This window comes from Ischnura elegans, chromosome 4 (assembly GCF_921293095.1).
Source record: "Ischnura elegans chromosome 4, ioIscEleg1.1, whole genome shotgun sequence".
In the NCBI taxonomy this organism is placed as follows: domain Eukaryota; kingdom Metazoa; phylum Arthropoda; class Insecta; order Odonata; family Coenagrionidae; genus Ischnura; species Ischnura elegans.
Genome location: NC_060249.1, coordinates 50,671,787 through 50,690,985, shown reverse-complemented (window position 1 = coordinate 50,690,985; position 19,199 = coordinate 50,671,787). Strand labels below are relative to the sequence as shown.

The 19,199-nt window shown below is 38.6% G+C and overlaps 2 protein-coding genes across 4 annotated transcripts in view; both read left to right on the top strand.

The window, feature by feature from the left end:
• LOC124158129 (NFX1-type zinc finger-containing protein 1-like) overlaps positions 1-19,199 on the top strand; it is an 87,285-nt gene continuing 68,086 nt past the window's right edge. Inside the window, exon 1 of the mRNA XM_046533313.1 lies at positions 1-164. The gene's annotated coding sequence lies outside the window, so the exon portion shown is untranslated. The remainder of the gene's footprint in view (positions 165-19,199) is intronic.
• LOC124157428 lies at positions 11,298-16,122 on the top strand. Of its 3 annotated transcripts, XR_006864594.1 has the most exons (4): positions 11,299-12,134; positions 12,220-12,409; positions 15,054-15,334; positions 15,442-16,122. XR_006864594.1 is itself a non-coding variant. In XM_046532128.1 (3 exons), exons 1-3 carry the CDS (start codon positions 11,765-11,767, stop codon positions 13,261-13,263), a joined length of 588 nt encoding a protein of 195 aa, XP_046388084.1. In that variant the 5' UTR covers positions 11,298-11,764; the 3' UTR covers positions 13,264-14,962. The 3 variants fall into 3 exon arrangements, 2 of the variants coding, with proteins under 2 accessions (XP_046388084.1, XP_046388083.1); XM_046532128.1 differs by lacking the exons at positions 15,054-15,334; positions 15,442-16,122 and adding an exon at positions 13,236-14,962 and having other exon boundaries at positions 11,298-12,134; XM_046532127.1 differs by lacking the exons at positions 11,299-12,134; positions 12,220-12,409 and having other exon boundaries at positions 13,236-15,334.

Here is a 19,199-nt window from a genome sequence, read left to right as displayed (position 1 = left end):
CCATGCATCGTTCATATTGTGAAGAAACATTTGAAGTGGAGTGCGTCTCGAGTAATTGAAACATTGTCGTTCTGTTTCAATCACTTTGCGACTTGCCATCGAAGGAATCGGCGAATTAACCGGTGCGATGCAGCGACCGTGAAATTGAAAACTCCACTGAGCAAGTAAGTGGCAGATATCTATGAGTATTTATAAGTGAATGAGAGGAATTTTATATCCGTAATACTTACAGTAGTTGAAGAGGCATGCTGAAATTATATTGATGAATGTTTCACCGATCATACAGTGACTGTTTTATGTGCCGCAGACGACGTGGGCGGAAACGTCGGCGCTCTTAAATAATCTAACCGGCGGTATCCCGAGAAGATTTTTCTAAAGACGTGGGCGGAGTTTAGAATTTCATTTTGGGGGAGCATTCTGTCGGCGCTTTAGGGGCTAAGCAATACCGGGGGTTTGTTAAAATTATAGCCTTTCGTTGTACTTGAATGCGCAGGTTTCGTAATTTTCCCGGACTAAATACTATTTAAGTTTTCCGGATAAATTACCCTTTCCATTTCTGTAACAATAATGCCTTTTCGCTGTCCGTTTGAAGCCTGTCGGAGACAGGGGCGGATACAGAAAAAAACTCAAGGGGGGGGGGCGCTAAAGATATCTAGACCAACTTTTACTTTCAACGTAATAAAAAATGGAAATCAAGTGAAATTTAGAGTTTAAGAAAGCTTAATTTTAACTCATAATCCACGTACACTATGCCAATTAATGGTTATGAAAAGTTACAATTGTGGTTCTACACCTACCTTAAATAATGAAGTCTCTGCGCCTATTCTTCCTGGCAAATTCGGTAATCACATCGTCAATAGGACAATCGATGTCAGGGTGAGTGTTCATCAGAGCTAAACCATTGAGTCGATCCTCCTTCATTGTCGTCCTACGCCATGTCTTCGTACGCCGCAAAGCAGAAAAACTTCTCTCTACTGTAGAGATAGACACAGGTAGGCACGCAAATATTTTGTACAGCGTGTGCAAAGTGGGATAATCCGATGTAGGACAAACAGACAACGCTTGCACAACAGAATCAAGGTCATTTAAGGCGTTTATGCTCGTTTGCTTGTACTGAATAATCTCTCCCATTAGTCTCTTTTTAATCACATAGGGTGATTCTTTTTCAAAAAACGGTAGATCAGTTAAGCACTGATTCAATTTGTATATCAGATCATTACCGGTATGTTTCAGTAGTTACGAGGGCAAAAGTATGTTAAATTTTAAATGATAAATGTTTTCTTCAGCAAAACGTTCTTTCATATCAGTCGTAATATGGTCCAGCGTTGGAATAAACACAGTTCTTTTCCAATGCGTCGTAGCATCATGGATCGGCCAATGAAATTTCGTCTCCTCATTTCGAAAGTTTTGATCGTTAGGAACAGTCCCCTGCGTCACTGGCTGCCGTTCTCTTTCTCGCTGGGTGGTGGTGGGGGGAACCCTTCCCCCACCACCAAAGGTTCCCAGCGTGGGAACTGCGCATCACACAGATTCCCATTTCCATGCGTCAGCTCTTTCCCCCTTCCCTCCAGAATTCTGCCACCTTTGTGGTCCCTGGAATGGAAAGAACACGCATACCGGAAAATGTCAGCGTATGACCTGAAACATTTAGCGAACGAAATAAAGAATAGCGAGAAAGAATGTCTACCGTTAGCATTTGCATTTACGTTACGCGTTCTTTTCACTGAAAGTGTCCCCAACATTTGCGTTTCGTATGAATGGCAGCTAGTATTAATAAAAAAAAGCAAAAGAACGTCAATAATTACTCATTCACAATTCCAGCAAGCATATAAAATAGTTGCCAGCATCGCCGCACTCCATTACCCGCTGCTACGTACACCATGTATAGATGAGTGAGGGATAGTCGTAGGTTTGTGATTCCGAAAGGAATTATTTGTAATTTTTCTATGATTCGATAATACGTGATTTTTTAGCATGTACTCCGGAGTGAACTAATGCCGCGTTGCCGCGTCTAGCGCTTCCCGGGAACTGGCAGTGGACCGACGCGACCTCGTTTGGCAACATGGGATTAGTAGAATTGATTAACATTCACAAATATCAATATTTTTATTAGAGATGGGTCGAATAGCAGATTTCTCAAACTCGAATATCGAATTCGAATATTAAATCATTGCTCGAATATATACCTCGAATACTAGAATTGCACAAAGCATATTAAACGTACGATTTTTTCTTCTATTTCCCTTGATGGATGTATTAATAAAAAGTTGGAACCTCGATCTATCGTTCTCAGGGGGGACGAAAAAAACGATGAATGCGGAAATGTTCGAAAAGGTTGCCTATACAGCAGGAAACCCAGGATTTTTACGCGTAATTGAGATTTCCTTTAAAGGATTCAAACAGGAATTTAGCTGATTAATGGAATATTTTAATTTCATGGAAACAATTTGTGCATATAGTTGATTCAACTAACATCTCTTTCAAATATTCTAAGGGGACACACCACCTCTCAAAAAAATGATTGCATGCCGTCTCGGCATTTACACTGCTACGATTGATTTCTGTCTAATGTATACATTCTTATTTACGAAACGCCATTTCAGCGGCACGCCCATCTGATACTCGGCTTCATCCAACTCCCTATTTCCAACAGGTATCTCGCTTTACCCCCACTCCTACTGTCAAGTGCTAGAGGACAATCCGAGGCGTCCATTATTTTCTGTCTATCTTAGGAAGTTCTCACGAGATAAGCAGATGAATTCGAATTGCTAGCACGGAGAAACCAAATATCCTGAGAAAATATCTCTTTGTCTGTGACTCATCTATACCGCATCAACTTCCGAGAAGCTCAGCTGCGAGGATATCGAGTTTCGCCAAAATATTAAGGCTCCCGGATACCTAGTCCAAAAACTACGCTGCAGACGTCTGGGCAGATTCGTCTGACGCCTCTGTTATTCTATGCACATAACATTTGAATGCATATTTACGAAGAAGAAAGGTCGATATTTGAAAAGATTATCGTAATTTTTCATTTCTCGTTTTTCACGCTGCAATATTGACCACGGAAAAACACGAAATTCGGTAAAATTGGCTACCTGCTACGGCGTGTATAATGACGGAACCCAAAATTTTTTACAGTCTTTATAAACTTTAATCCTTTATCTTCATATTAATCCATACCATTTTAATGCAGTCCTCATAGAAGCGGCAATAAATCAATCTATGCGAACCTTTGCACGCTATTTTTGCGCTCTCCACGGCGGCGACATTCTCCCGTTCACATCGCCCTCAGCCACTGAGCGAGTCTCATCGTGGCAGTGGAAGGGGACAACGCTTGCATGGAGTCTCTTGCCTTCAGTTCGCCGGCAGCCGCCGAGCTGCCGGGTATGGCGGGAGAGAATGCTGTGTCATTGCTCTTTGCCGCGTGAGGGTCGCTCTTGTATGTGTGATGCGATCTTCGGAGCCGAATGTTAATCTTGTCCAACAACACGCTCAAGGACATGAATTGTTTCACGGTAGGAGCGCAGAACGCCACGTACTATTTAACAGTACATGACCTTATTGCCAAAATACTGTCTTACCATGATGATTTTTCCGTGAATCTTTTGTTCCGATGTAATTACAAAAAAAACATATCAATACAACCAAGATGCATTTCCCACATTGCATGCGAGGAGATATACTTCGTACATTTGCTATCGGTAATGCCGGTTTATTCTCAGCGAGGAGGATTGCTACAAATGACCCTGGTCAGTTTATATCCGCTTCAGTACTGCATTTTACCCTGATACATCAGTTCATTTCGAGATTAAAAGTTTCCTCTCATCGGTGCAATCTTCCTTGCCATAATTTTATACGAAAAATAAGATCAATTACATTAATTCTGCTAAAAATGAAAGATTAGCTTTATATTTATGAGTCTCGAATGTTTATTTTTAAGAAATTCATTAGTTTAAATGCCTAAAATTATGTAACAAATATAATTCTTGATAGCTCGAGTCACGTCATAGATTACGCATCGTGTACCAGCGTGCAGATTTACATCCGTGTGTTCTATCACCGAAATTTTCAATTTTTTGTAATTGAAGTTTTTTATAACGTGCAAGTCAAGAACTCATGGACAACTTGTACTATGCATGATGCATGGAAACATGTTTGCTTAATTCATAAAAAACTTGCTAATTCTAAATTGGCAATTGTAATAAAAAATGCTAATTCTGCGGTGCATGCATTTGTCAATTGCCAGGAAAATATGTAAGACATCGGTCTCTTACAACCCACGCTTGCACTCTACGGTCCCTAAAATAGAATTTTTCTTTGCTTCTTTTTTGTCTATTTGATCAATTGAGACGGAAACTTAGATGAGTAAGTTATAATGCAAAAGATATGGCAGCATTTTCGAATTCGTAATTCCTACATACAGGGTAATGGTCTAATTTTTCTGTGGAATGAGTGTCGTTTTTTGGAAACTTAAAAATAGATAAAATATTTTAGGACTAGTTTTGGGTCTCTCATCATTTTAAACTTAAACAGAATATCATATCGCACACTATTTAATTGATTCAGGGATCCATAATTTTTCAAAGAGGTAACAGGATGCACGAATGAGGAAAGGATTCCGCACTCGCGTCATCGCAATCCACGCAACACCGCATATTTTGATATTTTGCAGCATAAAAATGAGATAATTTGATTCTCATCTTCCCACTGTCCTATTCGTCTCTCGTCAATCCTTAGACCCTTGGTTATTACTACTATTGGAAACTATTGAACCGCTCGTTCACATCACTGGGCCTTAGGTCGTAGGCGGCGGAAGACTGACTTGATGTTTGTGTGTTCATTGATGTTGCCACTTGGTCTTCCACCTCTGGCAGCCCTTCCTTACTCTAGAATTTTATTTATACGCTATTATTATTAATAAAACATGTGCACCTTCCCATACACAATTTCGTCGATTTACCTGCGAAGCCAATATTTGCAGTAAATACGCCGCAAAAAGCATCTTTTTTAACGCTATATTTTTTTTACTCACGTCTCGAACTGAAAGCTTTGGTTGAATAAGTAATCGTCTCCAGAATCTCCCGAAGAACAAAGGAACATATTCACCAATAAAATAACTTTTTAACAATTTTATCAATTTACTTTTCATGCGTGAATAGATTATGTGAACATTCACGCCCATTCTAACATTGGCAACAACGTCCTCCAACGATACACCGCCTGAAAGTAGCCAAAATGATTGAGTCCGTCGTGCATCGATACTTATTAGTCAATTTATCTGTAGCATTTTATAAAAGTAAAATAGTAAAAAAAATTATAAAATTAATTTTTTGCGATAGATATGTTATGCTTCGTTAGTTTTTACCAGAAAGACTTCTGCCGGGAATTGCATTTGAAAAGGGATTTAAAAGTTTTCTTTACAGAGTAGCGCCATGCAAATTGCATTAACATATGAAAAAATATGATATAAAAGTGAAAAGCAAAGAAAAGAAAGCATATTTTTTTCATGAAGAAAGCATTGGTGAAGTGGTATAGCACCCTTGTCCGAAACTTATTTTATTGCTGGCACTGATAACTCAACATTTTTATATATCTCACAGCGAGCATCATTGTAATATATGGTAATGAACAAATTGATAATATTAACAGTGACTCCAGAGATGCTACAAATACAGATCTAGAAGATACTCCGCAAACCAACAAAACAAAATCTGACGCAGAAATTGCCCATATGGTGCTGGTAGAATTTATGCCACCTCCCATCCAACATAAATATTGTGGTGGATATATGTTATGGTAGAGAGAAAATTTAACTTCAAAAGTAGCTTCAGTATTAATTGGGAAGCTGAGTAAGACAACGGTAAATCCGGTAAGCGGTATGGATTCTGGTTGTAGAGTTTGAGGAACGACCCACCGACTTAGTAGCAGTTCAAGTCTACAAGTCCGCTATCATTCGTATGGAGATAGAAGTAGACGAGGTAATAATAAGTGAAATGCCTGGTTTAAAAAAACCAAGTAATGATGGGGAAGTATAACGCCTCAGTCGGGGAGGGAGGAAGGGCTGGGAAATAGGAGATTTTGGGTTAGGAAACGCGAAACGAGTGGGAAGAGAAATCAAAAAAATATTGTAGGAGAAACAAGTTATTCGTCACAAAGACCTAGTCCAATTATCCTAAAGTGCAAAAGTCCACCAGGAAGAGTCCAAGGGATACGGAGATACATCAGAAAGACCACATAATAGTATAACAGATGTAAAGGAATGGCGAAAAATATATCGCATTCTCCCTAAGGTGAACGAAACGAAACCTAATATTCAAAAGACTCGTAAAATAATAAAGGTGAGGAAATAGAACGTTGAAACTTTAATGGGAATGTGAGGATAGATTACTAGAAATCTCTGGAGATTCGTATGACAAAGAAAACTTGGATAACGAAGGAAATTAAAAAAGAAATGGTGGTGATAAGGAAGTGGAAGAACGTAGACACAGTACAGGGAAAATTCTAAGTAAAAATAATCATCTATTACGGTGAGAAACTAAGAAGGGAGAAAGAATTGGTGGAAAACAAGGAGAGACACTGCGAGGAAATGGAAAAGATTCAGAAGTAACGAGAGGTAAACGCGTTGTACGTCAAGGTGAAGTCGCTATCTGGCGGCAAAAGAGGACAAGCCATGTCAAAAATTAATGCTAAAAATGGAAGAATGCTAACTGAGCAAATCGAAGTTCAGAGTAGATGGATGGGGAAAGAGGAGGATCTGCATGGCATCGGAAACAGGCAGGAAAGATTTAACATGTAGAAGAAGCAGTGGTGTGGCATAATCTTGAGCCAAGGAAGAGGCCGCTTCTAAGACATGGAAATCAAGGGAGCTCTCCCTGATATGACCTTCGTCTCCCTGATTTCGCGACAATGGAAAATAAGGCAAAGTGGTAATGAGAATATTAAAGAGAAGAATAGAGAAAAGGACTATCGATTACTTGGGCGAAGATCAGTTTGTATTCAGAAAAGGTAAGTAAAGATGTTGTTGAAATTTATTCGGGATTGCCACCGGATAAGGTTCTCCATCTCTGCCGACGTTTCGATGGCCGGGTCGTCCATCGTCATCAAGCCCTGATGACGATGGACGACTCGGCCATCGAAACGTCGGCAGAGATGGAGAACCTTATCCGGTGGCAATCCCGAATAAACTTCAACAACATCATACGCCGGGAAAACCTCAGATCTTTCTTCGGTATGTAAAGATGCTATTGCGGTTATGAGATCGCTCGTGAAGAGGAACCTAAGCTATAATCAGGTTGTGTTTGCCTTATTCGTGGATTTTGAAAAAGTATTTCATAGAGTGGACTGGACAAAATTATGGATATTCTCAAGAAAATAGGCGTCAATTGGAGGGATAGGCGACTCATTTGTAATCTTCATTTGGCCAATACTGCGCAAGTGAAGATAGCGGACGGAGAAACTGGGAGGGCAAGCTTTGCCCGAGTAGCCTTGTAGATAGTGAACAGTCTTGCCTTACTAGGCAAGACTGTTCACTATCTCCATTGTTTTCTGGAGTATATGCTGAGGTGGTGGCAAGAGAAGCGTGGGATGAGGTGGGAACTGAAGTAAAAGCAAGGGGGCGACAGAACTGCGATATATCGTATAGAAAACCTCTTTCGATTCGATTTTTCCGGAGCCCCAGTGGTCCAACGGCCTACCCAACATAGAGGCGCTGGTGTAGCCTGTTTTTCTGAGCAGTAATGAACTGGGGGCTGCCATATTGAATCTCGATGTAAACAAACGTGATATTGAGGCTTATTGATAGTCATTAGTGTTAACTGCAGACTTTTTTTTATTGCTTACAGTGTCCCTTACGATTTTGGAATGTGCTCGATGAAGGATACGAGTCTCAATGATCTTGGTTATTGCTAAATTGCGTGGGTATGAAATGTATTTGGTGATAAAAATGTGAGTAATTCTGTTTCCTTCATTATTCCATTTTGATTTCAACCTGTGATTAGCTAACCTTTTCTCATGTTTTCAAAATTTTATGGTGTCTTGTATTCCTTATATTTCAATATGTTTTTCATTGTACTTGCAGTTTTTCTAGTGTTCAAACTACTCATTTATCGCTAGTGCTATGCTTTCGTTTGTTTAATGCTAATCATTTTGTTGGTTATGTATGTAATTTGCTATTTCAACTCTGTCCTTTCAACTGTTTAATTGTCATTAATTGAGCATTATTCATTAAGTGTTCTAAGATGTTTACATTTCTTAAAACTTTAATCTCTTTCATTTTGAAGTAAGAACTTAATTTCTACTACATTGGTATAAAATATTCTTCACTTTTCTCGTTTTCTACTTTTGGAATACTTTCTTTCGTATAAGTGATGGATATTAACTTACAAGAACCTTTCATTTTAAGACTCCTCTGCCAAGATATGTTGTATATCTTAATGGGTACTCATCATGAACAACTTCCTACGAAATAATGTCCTCCTTTCATAATTAAATAATTATCTTCCATGAAATGATATCCAAACTTGCATGCTTATTTCTAGTGAAGTATTGTTATGGTCTATGGTTTCAGGATTAGCATTATTTTCCCTGTACCAGAGCTATTGCAAGATACATCTACCCCAAGGAAAATTGGGTCACCCTCTTTGTCTTTGGAGTGTTTACTTAAGTAATGGAATCTTTCTCCTATTACGCAAAGGCTGCTCATCTCATGTTGTCATTGATATTTGTTGCTTGTGCATCTCATGTGCTTGTAGAATGGTTAACTTCCTCAGATTTCATCTCTAGTATGTCATATTGAAATTGTTATTGTTGTATTTCTTTTGCCAGTTATTGTATCAATAAATACTAATGTCCACTGAAGTAAGTTTCCGAGATCATTATTCTTACCAACCACCAGATCGCCAGTTGACTTTGTACATTAATCTTGTATTATGGTTACTGCTTTAGTAACCTGGGGAAGTTCTTCAGGAAGATTTTCCTACATTCACTGCTTTTAAGTTTCTCGCAATTGCAGTAACATTATTAGGCCTGAATAGCACGCTCTATCGTGACGCGTAAAAAAAATTGAAACACGCGCCGAGATGTGCATTCAAACTTCGCGGCAGCATTGGACCACTGGCATAGATGGCACTGATGTATCAAAACCTATACGCATTATCCTTATGGGTATGTCGCCCCCTTGGTAAAAGTGGGAGGAATGATGTAAAATCAGTAAGGTTCACGGACGATCAGGCGTTGATTAGCCAGTCAGCGAGAGGGCTGAAGAGTATAGTGGATGCATTACTCAAGAAATGCGATGAATATGGCATGAGGATTACTCACAAGAAGACTAAAGTCATAATTAAGTTAACCAAATTTCCAGGAAATATAAAATTATCCACGCAACGCTTTACTCCCTCCGAAGTAAATGTTACCATAGAGTAAGAATATATACTTACTCTATGATGTTACCCAAAATTTATTAAAACAATTAATAATGTGTTAGTACAATCATAATTAAACTACTTGATAACCTTCTGGGGAGGGGTATTAAAGTTCGAGCAAATGGGTGCTGATTCTCCAAAAAGCAATAGATTGATTGCTATAAAATATAATTTGAACCGTCCTTCCCTATATTTGTAGATTTACAGTTCTCCCTTTACGTCATCATTACCTTTTCTAAGTATTCAAAATTTTCTACCCCATACGAGGATATAAACCTAAAGAAGAAGCTGAAACCAATGCATTAAATTTAAATCTACAAAAATTTATATTTTGCCGACGCGTAATTTTTCCGTTCAAACGCTCATTTATCTATGTAAGACGAAATTGTTTTCTTGATGGTCAGAAATTATAAGAGGATCAAATAGTTTAACATATTTTTTAAAGATTAAATAAGTGGTAACTTATTGTAGAAAATCCAAATAAATTAATTTGTTGATAGTGCGTTTAATGCTCAATATATTTTTTTTTTGCACGGCAGGCTGAGATTTAACAAAAATTGCTATTTTTTCGAGCATTTATTATGTTTCGTATCTGATCTCAGCTTACTAATTTTTTCAATTCGTATTGTCATTTGTCTTGAGGTATCCTACAGGCAAGACCTAAATGGGATTCCTACTTCATCCTAATTTATTTGAAATGTGCTTTTAATGATAATTCCACGGATAAATAAAAATAAATTGGTCAATTTATTATTTATGCGGTTCGTAAAGATTCACGAGCTACGATTGAGACACAAGATAAAAGTAAATGGACAAGAACGGAGAAAGTGAAGCGGACGGAGACGAAGAAGAACGACGAAGTGTAGGACATAGCAAGGGAGGCGAGAAAACTGTGTTACAGGAAAGAATGTTGGGTAAGTGAGAGATAGAAAGGAAATAAGAGATTTGATGGAAAGGAATTTCATAGTGAATTGAAGAGGAAATCCATGATAGGAGGAAGTACAGCCAGAATGTTTAGTAAATACTCATTACAAACCTACCTTAATCGGTAGGTTACTTTAGTAATTATATATAAATTTGGACACATTTTTGTACGGATTATATTTATGAAATTTTTATAAGTGCCTAAAATACCATAGCATGCGCCTTCGTCATCCCTAACGTCCAGTTGCAGCCTTCAGGAAGAAGAAATTTCCTCCCGAGATTCTACACTTGATGATTACTGTGAAATCCGATAAGGAAATATTTATCTGAAGCGAAGATCAAAAGTTTCTTTGAAATCCAGGGGAAACAGAATACTCCACGAAATATACGAAATAATATATAAACGCATTGTATATTTTTCTTTTGTACTCCACGTGGATTTAAGAAAAAAATTAGATGGACAAGGATCTCTGTGCTCTACACTTCCGTAAATAATATCCATTTCCCAATCTCGAAGACCACCGTGTTGCCTTGAGATTCGTCTACTTCCATGCGGCGCAGAGGCTGAGCACGGTGACACTCGGCTGTTCAACAGTCGCAAACCCGAGCGAGAAGGTTCCCAAAATTTCAGTCATCTAAACCCCATCCCCTCCACATCGCCTCCCCTCCCTTCCCTAAGCACTGCCCCCCTATGTTCCCTGCCTCGAGACCAAGGTCACTTGCTAGTCGGCTAGGCTCGCTAGCCACTAGGCCGAGTTTTTGAGGGGTGGGGGGAAAGATCCACAACTCGAAAGTGGCCGATGTACCCGGGAGCCTTAAGGTGGTTTGAGCGAGATAGTTCCGAAGTCAAAAAAGCGATTAAATTTTAATAAAATTTACAATTATAAACAGTTATTAAGGCGTTTGACACAATTTCACAATATTTTATGCGGAAAATATTCGTTTGCGTTACTTATTTTTCTCAGTTATGAACGAACTTTACGTAATTTAAACTTAATCTTGACTTATTTTCAAAGGTACCAACGGTAAATTTAGTAATATCTTACTAAGTTTTCCTAGTATAGTTTTGCCTTAACTCCGACTTGGGGTACGGATTACTGGAATTTTAAATGTTAAAACATAAAGATGTAATGATTACTCATATTAGAAAACAATTTCGAAGCATTTTATCGAAAGAAATTACATATGCCCAAGAGACGCTCGACTTGGCAACAACGTGAAATTTCTTAGGTTGGTGACACCAGTGACACTTTCAACTAGCCTGGGAACCCGGGAATTCAGAAAAACACGTGACTAGCTGGAAGTAGCTTGAATCGTAGGAAGGGTGCAGAGATTTCGGTGTTGAAATATTTTTGAGAGTCGAGTATTTCTCTAATTTTTTAGTGAGATACGCAAGTATTTCAGCCTTCTCTGCTTTTACGATGAAGCCATCCAGGAGTAAAGACGGAAGGTTTGTGCGGAAGAAGGAGTTTGAGAAGAGGCAGAAAGCTTCTTCCCGGGCGAAGGTGAAGAGGGAATCGTCGCCCAAAATTGAAGCGAATCCACGTTTCACGTTGGAGGGTCGGCGAATCGTGGACGTAAATCTGTTGGCTAAGCAGATGAACTGCGATTCCTGCCTAAAACCTCTTTCCTTTGCAAATATTGAAGGCGAGTTGCGGCGTGGATTAGCTTCCATTTGGACGGTGCGCTGCTCTTTTTGTGAGCAATTGAAAAAAGTTGCTACATCTACGGCAGTGCATTGTGCAAAGTCCTCGTACGCTCAGTACGCAGTGAATTGTAAGGCCGCCATAGGTAAGTGCTCGAGTAAATACCTTAATTCATATTTGGGAATAGAAGAAGTTGATTAGCTGAAAATATATTTTTGTTCCATTTTCAGCTTGCGTCGTGTCAGGTGTTGGGCACGAGCAAATGAATAGGGTTTTGGCAACCCTAAATATTCCGCCTGTCGCTAATTCCACTTGGAAAAGGTACGAGCGATCTGTGGGGCCTGCGGTTGAAGAGACGGCGCGAGAGTCGTGCCAGAAGGCTGTGGAGGAGGAGAAGCTTCTCACTTTGACCTCAACACCGTAAGTTTCATCGTATCAGTTTATTTATGATTATGCTGTTCATATTAGTGTTTTTAGTCCAGCGAAACCAAAATAGAATGTTCATTTTTCAAAAATGTGCCTCTTGTGGTCTCATTTGGTTCTGTCATAGTACTTGGGAATATTTCGGCGGTGTGATTTTTATTTCAATGTACATTACCTTCCAAGAACATTACCAGTAGTGGTCACGTCCAATATATGAACTACAATTGAGGAACTTCAGTGGCTTCTTTTATGATTACTATGTTCAAGTGTAATTTTACCTTTGCTTCACATTATTATTATCACTGTCCTTCGGTATTACTTGTTATCGGTTACTAAGGATGAGGCCATAGTTGAATAAGTGGCTGTTGACTGGAGGGGCTTTTCATCTCAAATCAGGCAGATAGTGCAAAAATCATGTCAGGTGACCATCACTGATTTTCCTAAAAGTTATGTGTGTGAAAGCAGTATCCTTATGATGAAAAATGATCACTTTCTAAGATCTGAACTGAACCATTATAAAGTTATTAACCTTTGAACAATGCAGGGTCAGGCCTCAGGGTAATAAATAAAGAAATACATACCTGCTGAATACAAAGGAACCATGGTTAATGAAATCGTGGTAAATCTTTAATTTTAAATAAAATGCATTCATGCACATTCTGGCATAACTTACAAGTGCCACTGCTTGATTGATCATGGTGATATGCTATCAGGTGATTTGGTTAGAAGTCTATATAACATACATTTTCAATTATAGTATCCATGTCTTAAGCATTTCAGCAATTAAAGACAAACTAATTTCTTCCTGCTTATTATTCCTTAGTCATTGTTCGTTAAAGAGGTCAAAGTAATCAGCACAGCCAATTTACTGGTATGGAACATTGGGTACTTTCAACTGGAAACCTAGGTTAGTTTCCTCTAATGCTCATGCTCAGTGTCTCAACTATTGTTCTATGTAATACTTATTCATTCAAGACTTTCAATGCTTTTAGCGGATCAAAAACTTTCTTGATTACTTAAAGGCATTAACTGACTCCTCCAACAGCTGGGAAAAAAAGTTCTTGCATTTGACGTGTGTACCACTACCTGTGCAATGTGTAGTCAGGGGCATGACAAGAACGATCACGACTGCCGAAAAAATTGGAGTGGCAGCTCCAAAGCTATGGAGCCATATACTGCAGCAAAATTAATATCCTGCAATGAAGATTTTTTGACTGCTGGTGTTCGAGTGACAACTCTCATAGGAGATGGTGACTCCTCAACGCTGGCAGCTGTACAAAGGGAGTCGCAGCACTCTGTACAGAAATGGGCTGATATCAACCATACTAAGAAGCGTTTCTCTTCTTGGCTATATCGAGCTTCTGCAAGTCATCGGCAGCTCTTGGGCAGAAATGTTATACCATATTTGAAGAGATGTTTCTCATATGCTGTGGACCAAAACAGGGGAGATGAAGAGGGAACAAGAAGGGCAATCATTAATATTGCCAATCATGCTTTTGGGGATCACCAAGGGTGTGGAGAGTGGTGTAAAGGGGACACTGACAATTACTCTCACAAAAGTTTGCCCCGTGGGAAACCACTTGAAGGGCGTGCCCTTAAATCAGCCCTAGAAAAGATATTGGAAAGCTTTGCAGCAGAATCTAGTAAAATTGCTCCTGGTGGTTCTTCACAGGCAAATGAGTCTTTCAACCAAATGGTAGCAATAAGGGCTCCTAAGAACCGCCACTATGGTTCATCTGCTGCCTTGAATATAAGAGTGGCTGCTGCTGCCTGCCAGAAGAATTTAGGCCCCAAACATGTTATTGGCATAAACAGGAAGCTGGACCTCTCCCCTGGTAGTCTCACTAAGTCCTATTCCAGCAGAATGGAAGAGAAAATAAAGGCCAAAGTAAGGAGGCAAGTAACAGTCCCTGTGAAGCGACGTAGGTTGTTTCTGAAATCATTGCAGAAGCAAAAGATATCATCACATGAAAGTAGAGAGGGAATATGTTACCAATCTGCTATGGAAGCTGATCTAGGCTGTGCTTTATTAGAGGAGACGACAAGAGAATTGCCACCACCTCTAAATGAGGTGACATTTGTAATTGTGGACATTGAGACCACTGGATTTGCCTCCACTGCAGATATTGTGCAGCTTGCATGTAAAAGTGGGCAATGTGAATTTAATTATTACATGATGCCCAGCAAAACATTTCATCCAATTGCAGCAGAGAAGACAGGGTTAAGGGTTGTTAATGGAGAACTTTTCCTATACAACCAGAGAGTTGAAACAACCCCTCCAAGGGTTGTTGGTGAGAAATTCATCAGTTTCTTATCCAGTTTTGAGTCAAGGGTGGTGTTAGTTGGGCACAACATTGTCCGATTTGATGCTCCTCGCATTTTATCATGGCTGCAGAAGTTGGACCTGAGCGACGATCTTTTGAAAAGTGTGTATGGGGTTACTGACTCATTGAAGCTCATTAGTCAGGGTAGTTGCAGAAAACTTGAAGAGCTTGCATCAGTATACCTGCAAGGGGAGGAATGGCAACGAATAAAGAGTGGAACCCATAATGCAATGATTGATTGCCAATTACTAGATGGACTCATAAGACATTTTGAGATAAGTAATGAAGTACTGCTTACTAATTCTTTATCTTTACAGGAACTGAATAACAGGAAATTGCAAGCTGTAAGGAAGGCGCAGAAGGTGGCAACATTACAAACCCTAGGGAGAGTTATTTCAAGCTCAATGATTTCCAAAATGGCCACAGCTGGTATTGATTTGGAGAAGCTGGTGGAAATATTCAATATATCTGGTACTGAGGGAATTAGATTACTCTTAGGTGAGAGTATCAATGGGAAGCCACGAGTTACGACCAGAAGGAGAATAATTCAGGCTATTAGTGAACACCTAGAGGAGTTGAGAAAGCTTGAATAAAAAGGGTAAGACTGGCATTATCTTATGCTTAATGTGTAGCATAATTTAAATGTATATGGTAGAAATGGTTGTAACATAAAGTCTAATAGAGATTTTTAAAAACTTTTTTCAGATTCCCCCCACATCGTCTGGTTTGTGATGACAGATGTCTCCCCAGTGTTTAAACCAGTATCTTCAGGTTTACTGTATGGGTATTAAGGTTTGCCTGATATAACATTGGGCAATCTATCCATGTATTTCTTTTGGGTGATTCTCTTTTATTCTGGTTAATGCATCAACGCCTTTGGGTAAGATTGACTCTAGATATTTCCTCCTGAATTGTTAGTGGGATTTTGTCCATAGGTCTGATCAATGTCTTTGCACACTTTGATGGGCAAGAAAATTATGCTATTCCATTGTTACAAGGGTAGCAAGGATTTCATTGGTAATTCATGGTACCCTGACATTACTATTGCTCAATTTTGAGCATTTCTCCCGGAGTTTAGCCCACGGAGTAAGTTTTGTGAGTGATTGTGTGTTTGAGTGATTGTGTGGGTGAGTGATGTGTGTTGTTATTACTATGAGTGATTGTGTGTTGTTATTACAATGAGTGGTTGTGTGTTTGTTTACTCAACAGAAGCAGCCTTAGTTAGGCCCCCAAACCCTTACAAAGGTTCCTTCAGAGTTGAGCGAGTGATTGTGAAGGGTTTCCGGTGGAGAGGCTGGGGTTTGGTCACTGCTGAGAATCTTCCCATTCCAGCATACCAACACAGTATTTTGTTTGTACCTGCGATGAGGTCCCCTCCTGTGAGAGCTGTCACTCAAAAAATCTTCATCGCAGGATATTAATTTTGCTGCAGTATGTGGCTCCATAGCTTTTGAGCTGCCACTCCAATGTTTTTGACAGCCAGGATGGCCCTTTTTTGCTTCTGTCTACACATGGCATAGGTAGGGCTGAATACTAACAAAGAAATTATTCTTTGTCTTATTAACCTCTGCCCATTTCTGCAGAATGTACTGTGTCACCCTGAACAGAATTTTTGTAACTGAATTAATGGACAAAATCCCACTAGGCTGGAATTCTGAGGAAACAGTCATCACAAACTAGATTGAAACTTGGAGCACATACGTGGTGGGAGGACTCCATATTAATAATGAAAGACACTTAGTTTCTTCCACAGGTTAAATTTTTTTCTATTTTATTACCAGTTTCATCTATAATATCATTATCAAATACTAATGGTGTAGTAGCTGAAACCGGTAATAAAATAGAAAAAAGATTTTTATTAGCCTGTTGAAGAAACAAAGTATCTTTCATTATTAAATATTATTTTTTTCTGTTTCTTGACCTTATTTAATATATAATATGGTTTTTCCTGGAGTATAGGTCATATATACAAAAGTTAGCAGCCAACATTTCGATTTATTTTCTTAAATCATCTTCAGGGCTATGTTAGAAAAATTGTGAAACAGTATAAAATACAGAGAGTAAGACTAATAAGACTTATTCTCTGTATTTTATACTGTTTCACAATTTTTCTAACATAGCCCTGAAGATGATTTAAGAAAATAAATCGAAACGTTGTTGGCTGCTAACTTTTGTATAAATGACCTATACTCCAGGAAAAATCATATTTCATTATTAATCACATGCTAGCTTGAATAATAAAATTGTTGAAAAATATCTCATGGAGAGAAGCAAAGTATGTAGTAGCCAATTTAATGTATCTTGTGAGCCCTGGCTATCCTATCTTATGTTCTTGGCCAACACTTTGTGAAAATGAAATGTATATTGCTAAATTTATGTGACATTGTATGTAGAGTGGTTTTCTAAAAAATATTTTGTAATTTTTGTTATGTAATAATAATGAATATGTATACCAAGAGTGTAGTCATATTTCACTTTCTGTCTACTTCCTTCCTACGCACCCAAAATTGGTAACTAAGTGCATACATTTCCAAAATAGGGCCTTGAGATGAAAAGCAGAACGTTGAAATCGTATCCAGTTTAACTAAAGGTAAGGGGGCACTACAATAGGCATAGAGATGAATGGCAAGCTTAATTTAGAATAGTTTTATGATCATGGTGGATATTTTAGCTTTGACTTAGTATTTTTGTAATGATGTAAGCAAAAGTATATTTGGTGTGAAGTTCTTGTTCCTAAGGGATTGTTGTAAGGAAATTGCAAGATGAACATCCTTTGAGACCCCATAATACTATTAATGGTAGATTAATTTATACGTCGGTTATGCGTTATCTAAAGATTGGATTCATTGAATTGTTGGTAGTGAATTCAGCATTCATGACGTGAAAGTCTACAGTTATTGGAGCAAGAACTTCCCATCGGGGCAAGTCTTGTAATTTTGCACTACGTGGAAGGAAAGTTATTTAAAGTCGATGCCAAGCAATGCTAACATTTCGGAGGGCTGGTTATACATTAATTTTTTAGAAAGGTTCCTCAATTTCGGTTAAGGCAACAAGTTTAGTAGGTTTTATGCATTGTAAGATGAATTCTGATTTCCCTGGGGGAGATGATTCAAAAACATTTTTCCGTATACGTAATGTGCTGTTGTTTAACTTGCGTGTAAACGCATGACTACATTCGTATCTCGCTAATAATTATGTCCGTTCATTTTCATGTAAGGTTCGGACTGCGTTGGCTTAAATATATGAAAATTACCTGAAGATAACAACCTGCTCACGGTGTTCAATAGGTTTCCCGCACGGCTCATACCTGTAAGATGGTTTGAACCACTCGCTTTCGTCACAGATGGCAAGTTCATTAATGCGGATGGAGAATCTTACTTTGACAATTAAATACGCAGAAAACTGAAGTGTGCGTCAAATCGGTTACATCCTTCCACCAAATCATATTTATATACACATAAGAAATCTCTTCACTCGAAGTTTACAGCAACCCAAATAGTATCAGGAATCGCGAATCTCATGATTCACTTCCAAATGTCCACCACGAAGTAGTTTTTGTACATGGAATTTACTGCGACAATATGGAAAATCAGTAAACTAAACTCGTACGCAATCAATTATCTCCATTTATGTTTATTTCTGGTATGCTGTCGTCTGCGATCATGTTTGCTTACATTTAATCTTATGCGGCGTTGCCAAACCGAATCTTTCGGCATCCGGTCGTCTGCAGGAAATGCCTGTTCGACGAAAAGTTTTTTTCAAATATTTTAATTATACTACCGGTGACCTATGAATTTAATGTGACCAAAAATTCATAAATGAAGTTAACTACACTCAGTTAGTTTTTTGTCGATTTCTATGTACGAGAAATAATTCTATTTAAATAAATTCTGCCGTCGAAGCGCATGCCTCCCATCTATGCCATGTAAATCAGCTTCTCTTTACTCACAAATATCTCTGAATTTAGCCCGGTAAGGGGTGTATATTATGATATCATTGGAAAGAGCAAGACTTTTTCTTTGCATTGAGATAGAAATCTCAGAATTCTATAATGATTGATTTTTCGCTCAAACTACCTTAAGTCTCCGTCGTATTTCTTCGTCTTTCCGACATTTATTTTCTTGAGTAAAATGCTTAAATAAAGTCAGAAATACGTCGTGTTTGGTCTTATTCTTTTTTAAATTACGCGCAAATTACTAATATTTCAATCCAATGAAGGTGTAATAATAATTGCCGAAAGTCATTGTTAGACACCTTTCGGGCTAGTAGATGACTCATGCAGCAGTTGACCTCCTGCAAGGGGGAAATTCGAAGCAGGTAGGTAGAAAAAGGTCAGTGGGTGAGAAAAGGGGGTGGGCGCGAGACCAATTTTATTTTTCTCGCGTAACTTGATAATTTTTTCGAAGCTAATGCTTCGTAATACTATCCCTGCACGAGCTGGAACCTTTTGATTGCTTTCGAAG

Coding starts and splice junctions, on each gene's coding strand:
- LOC124157428 (XM_046532127.1), top strand. CDS start 13,506: ATGTGTAGTCAGGGGCATGACAAGAACGATCACGACTGCCGAAAAAAT.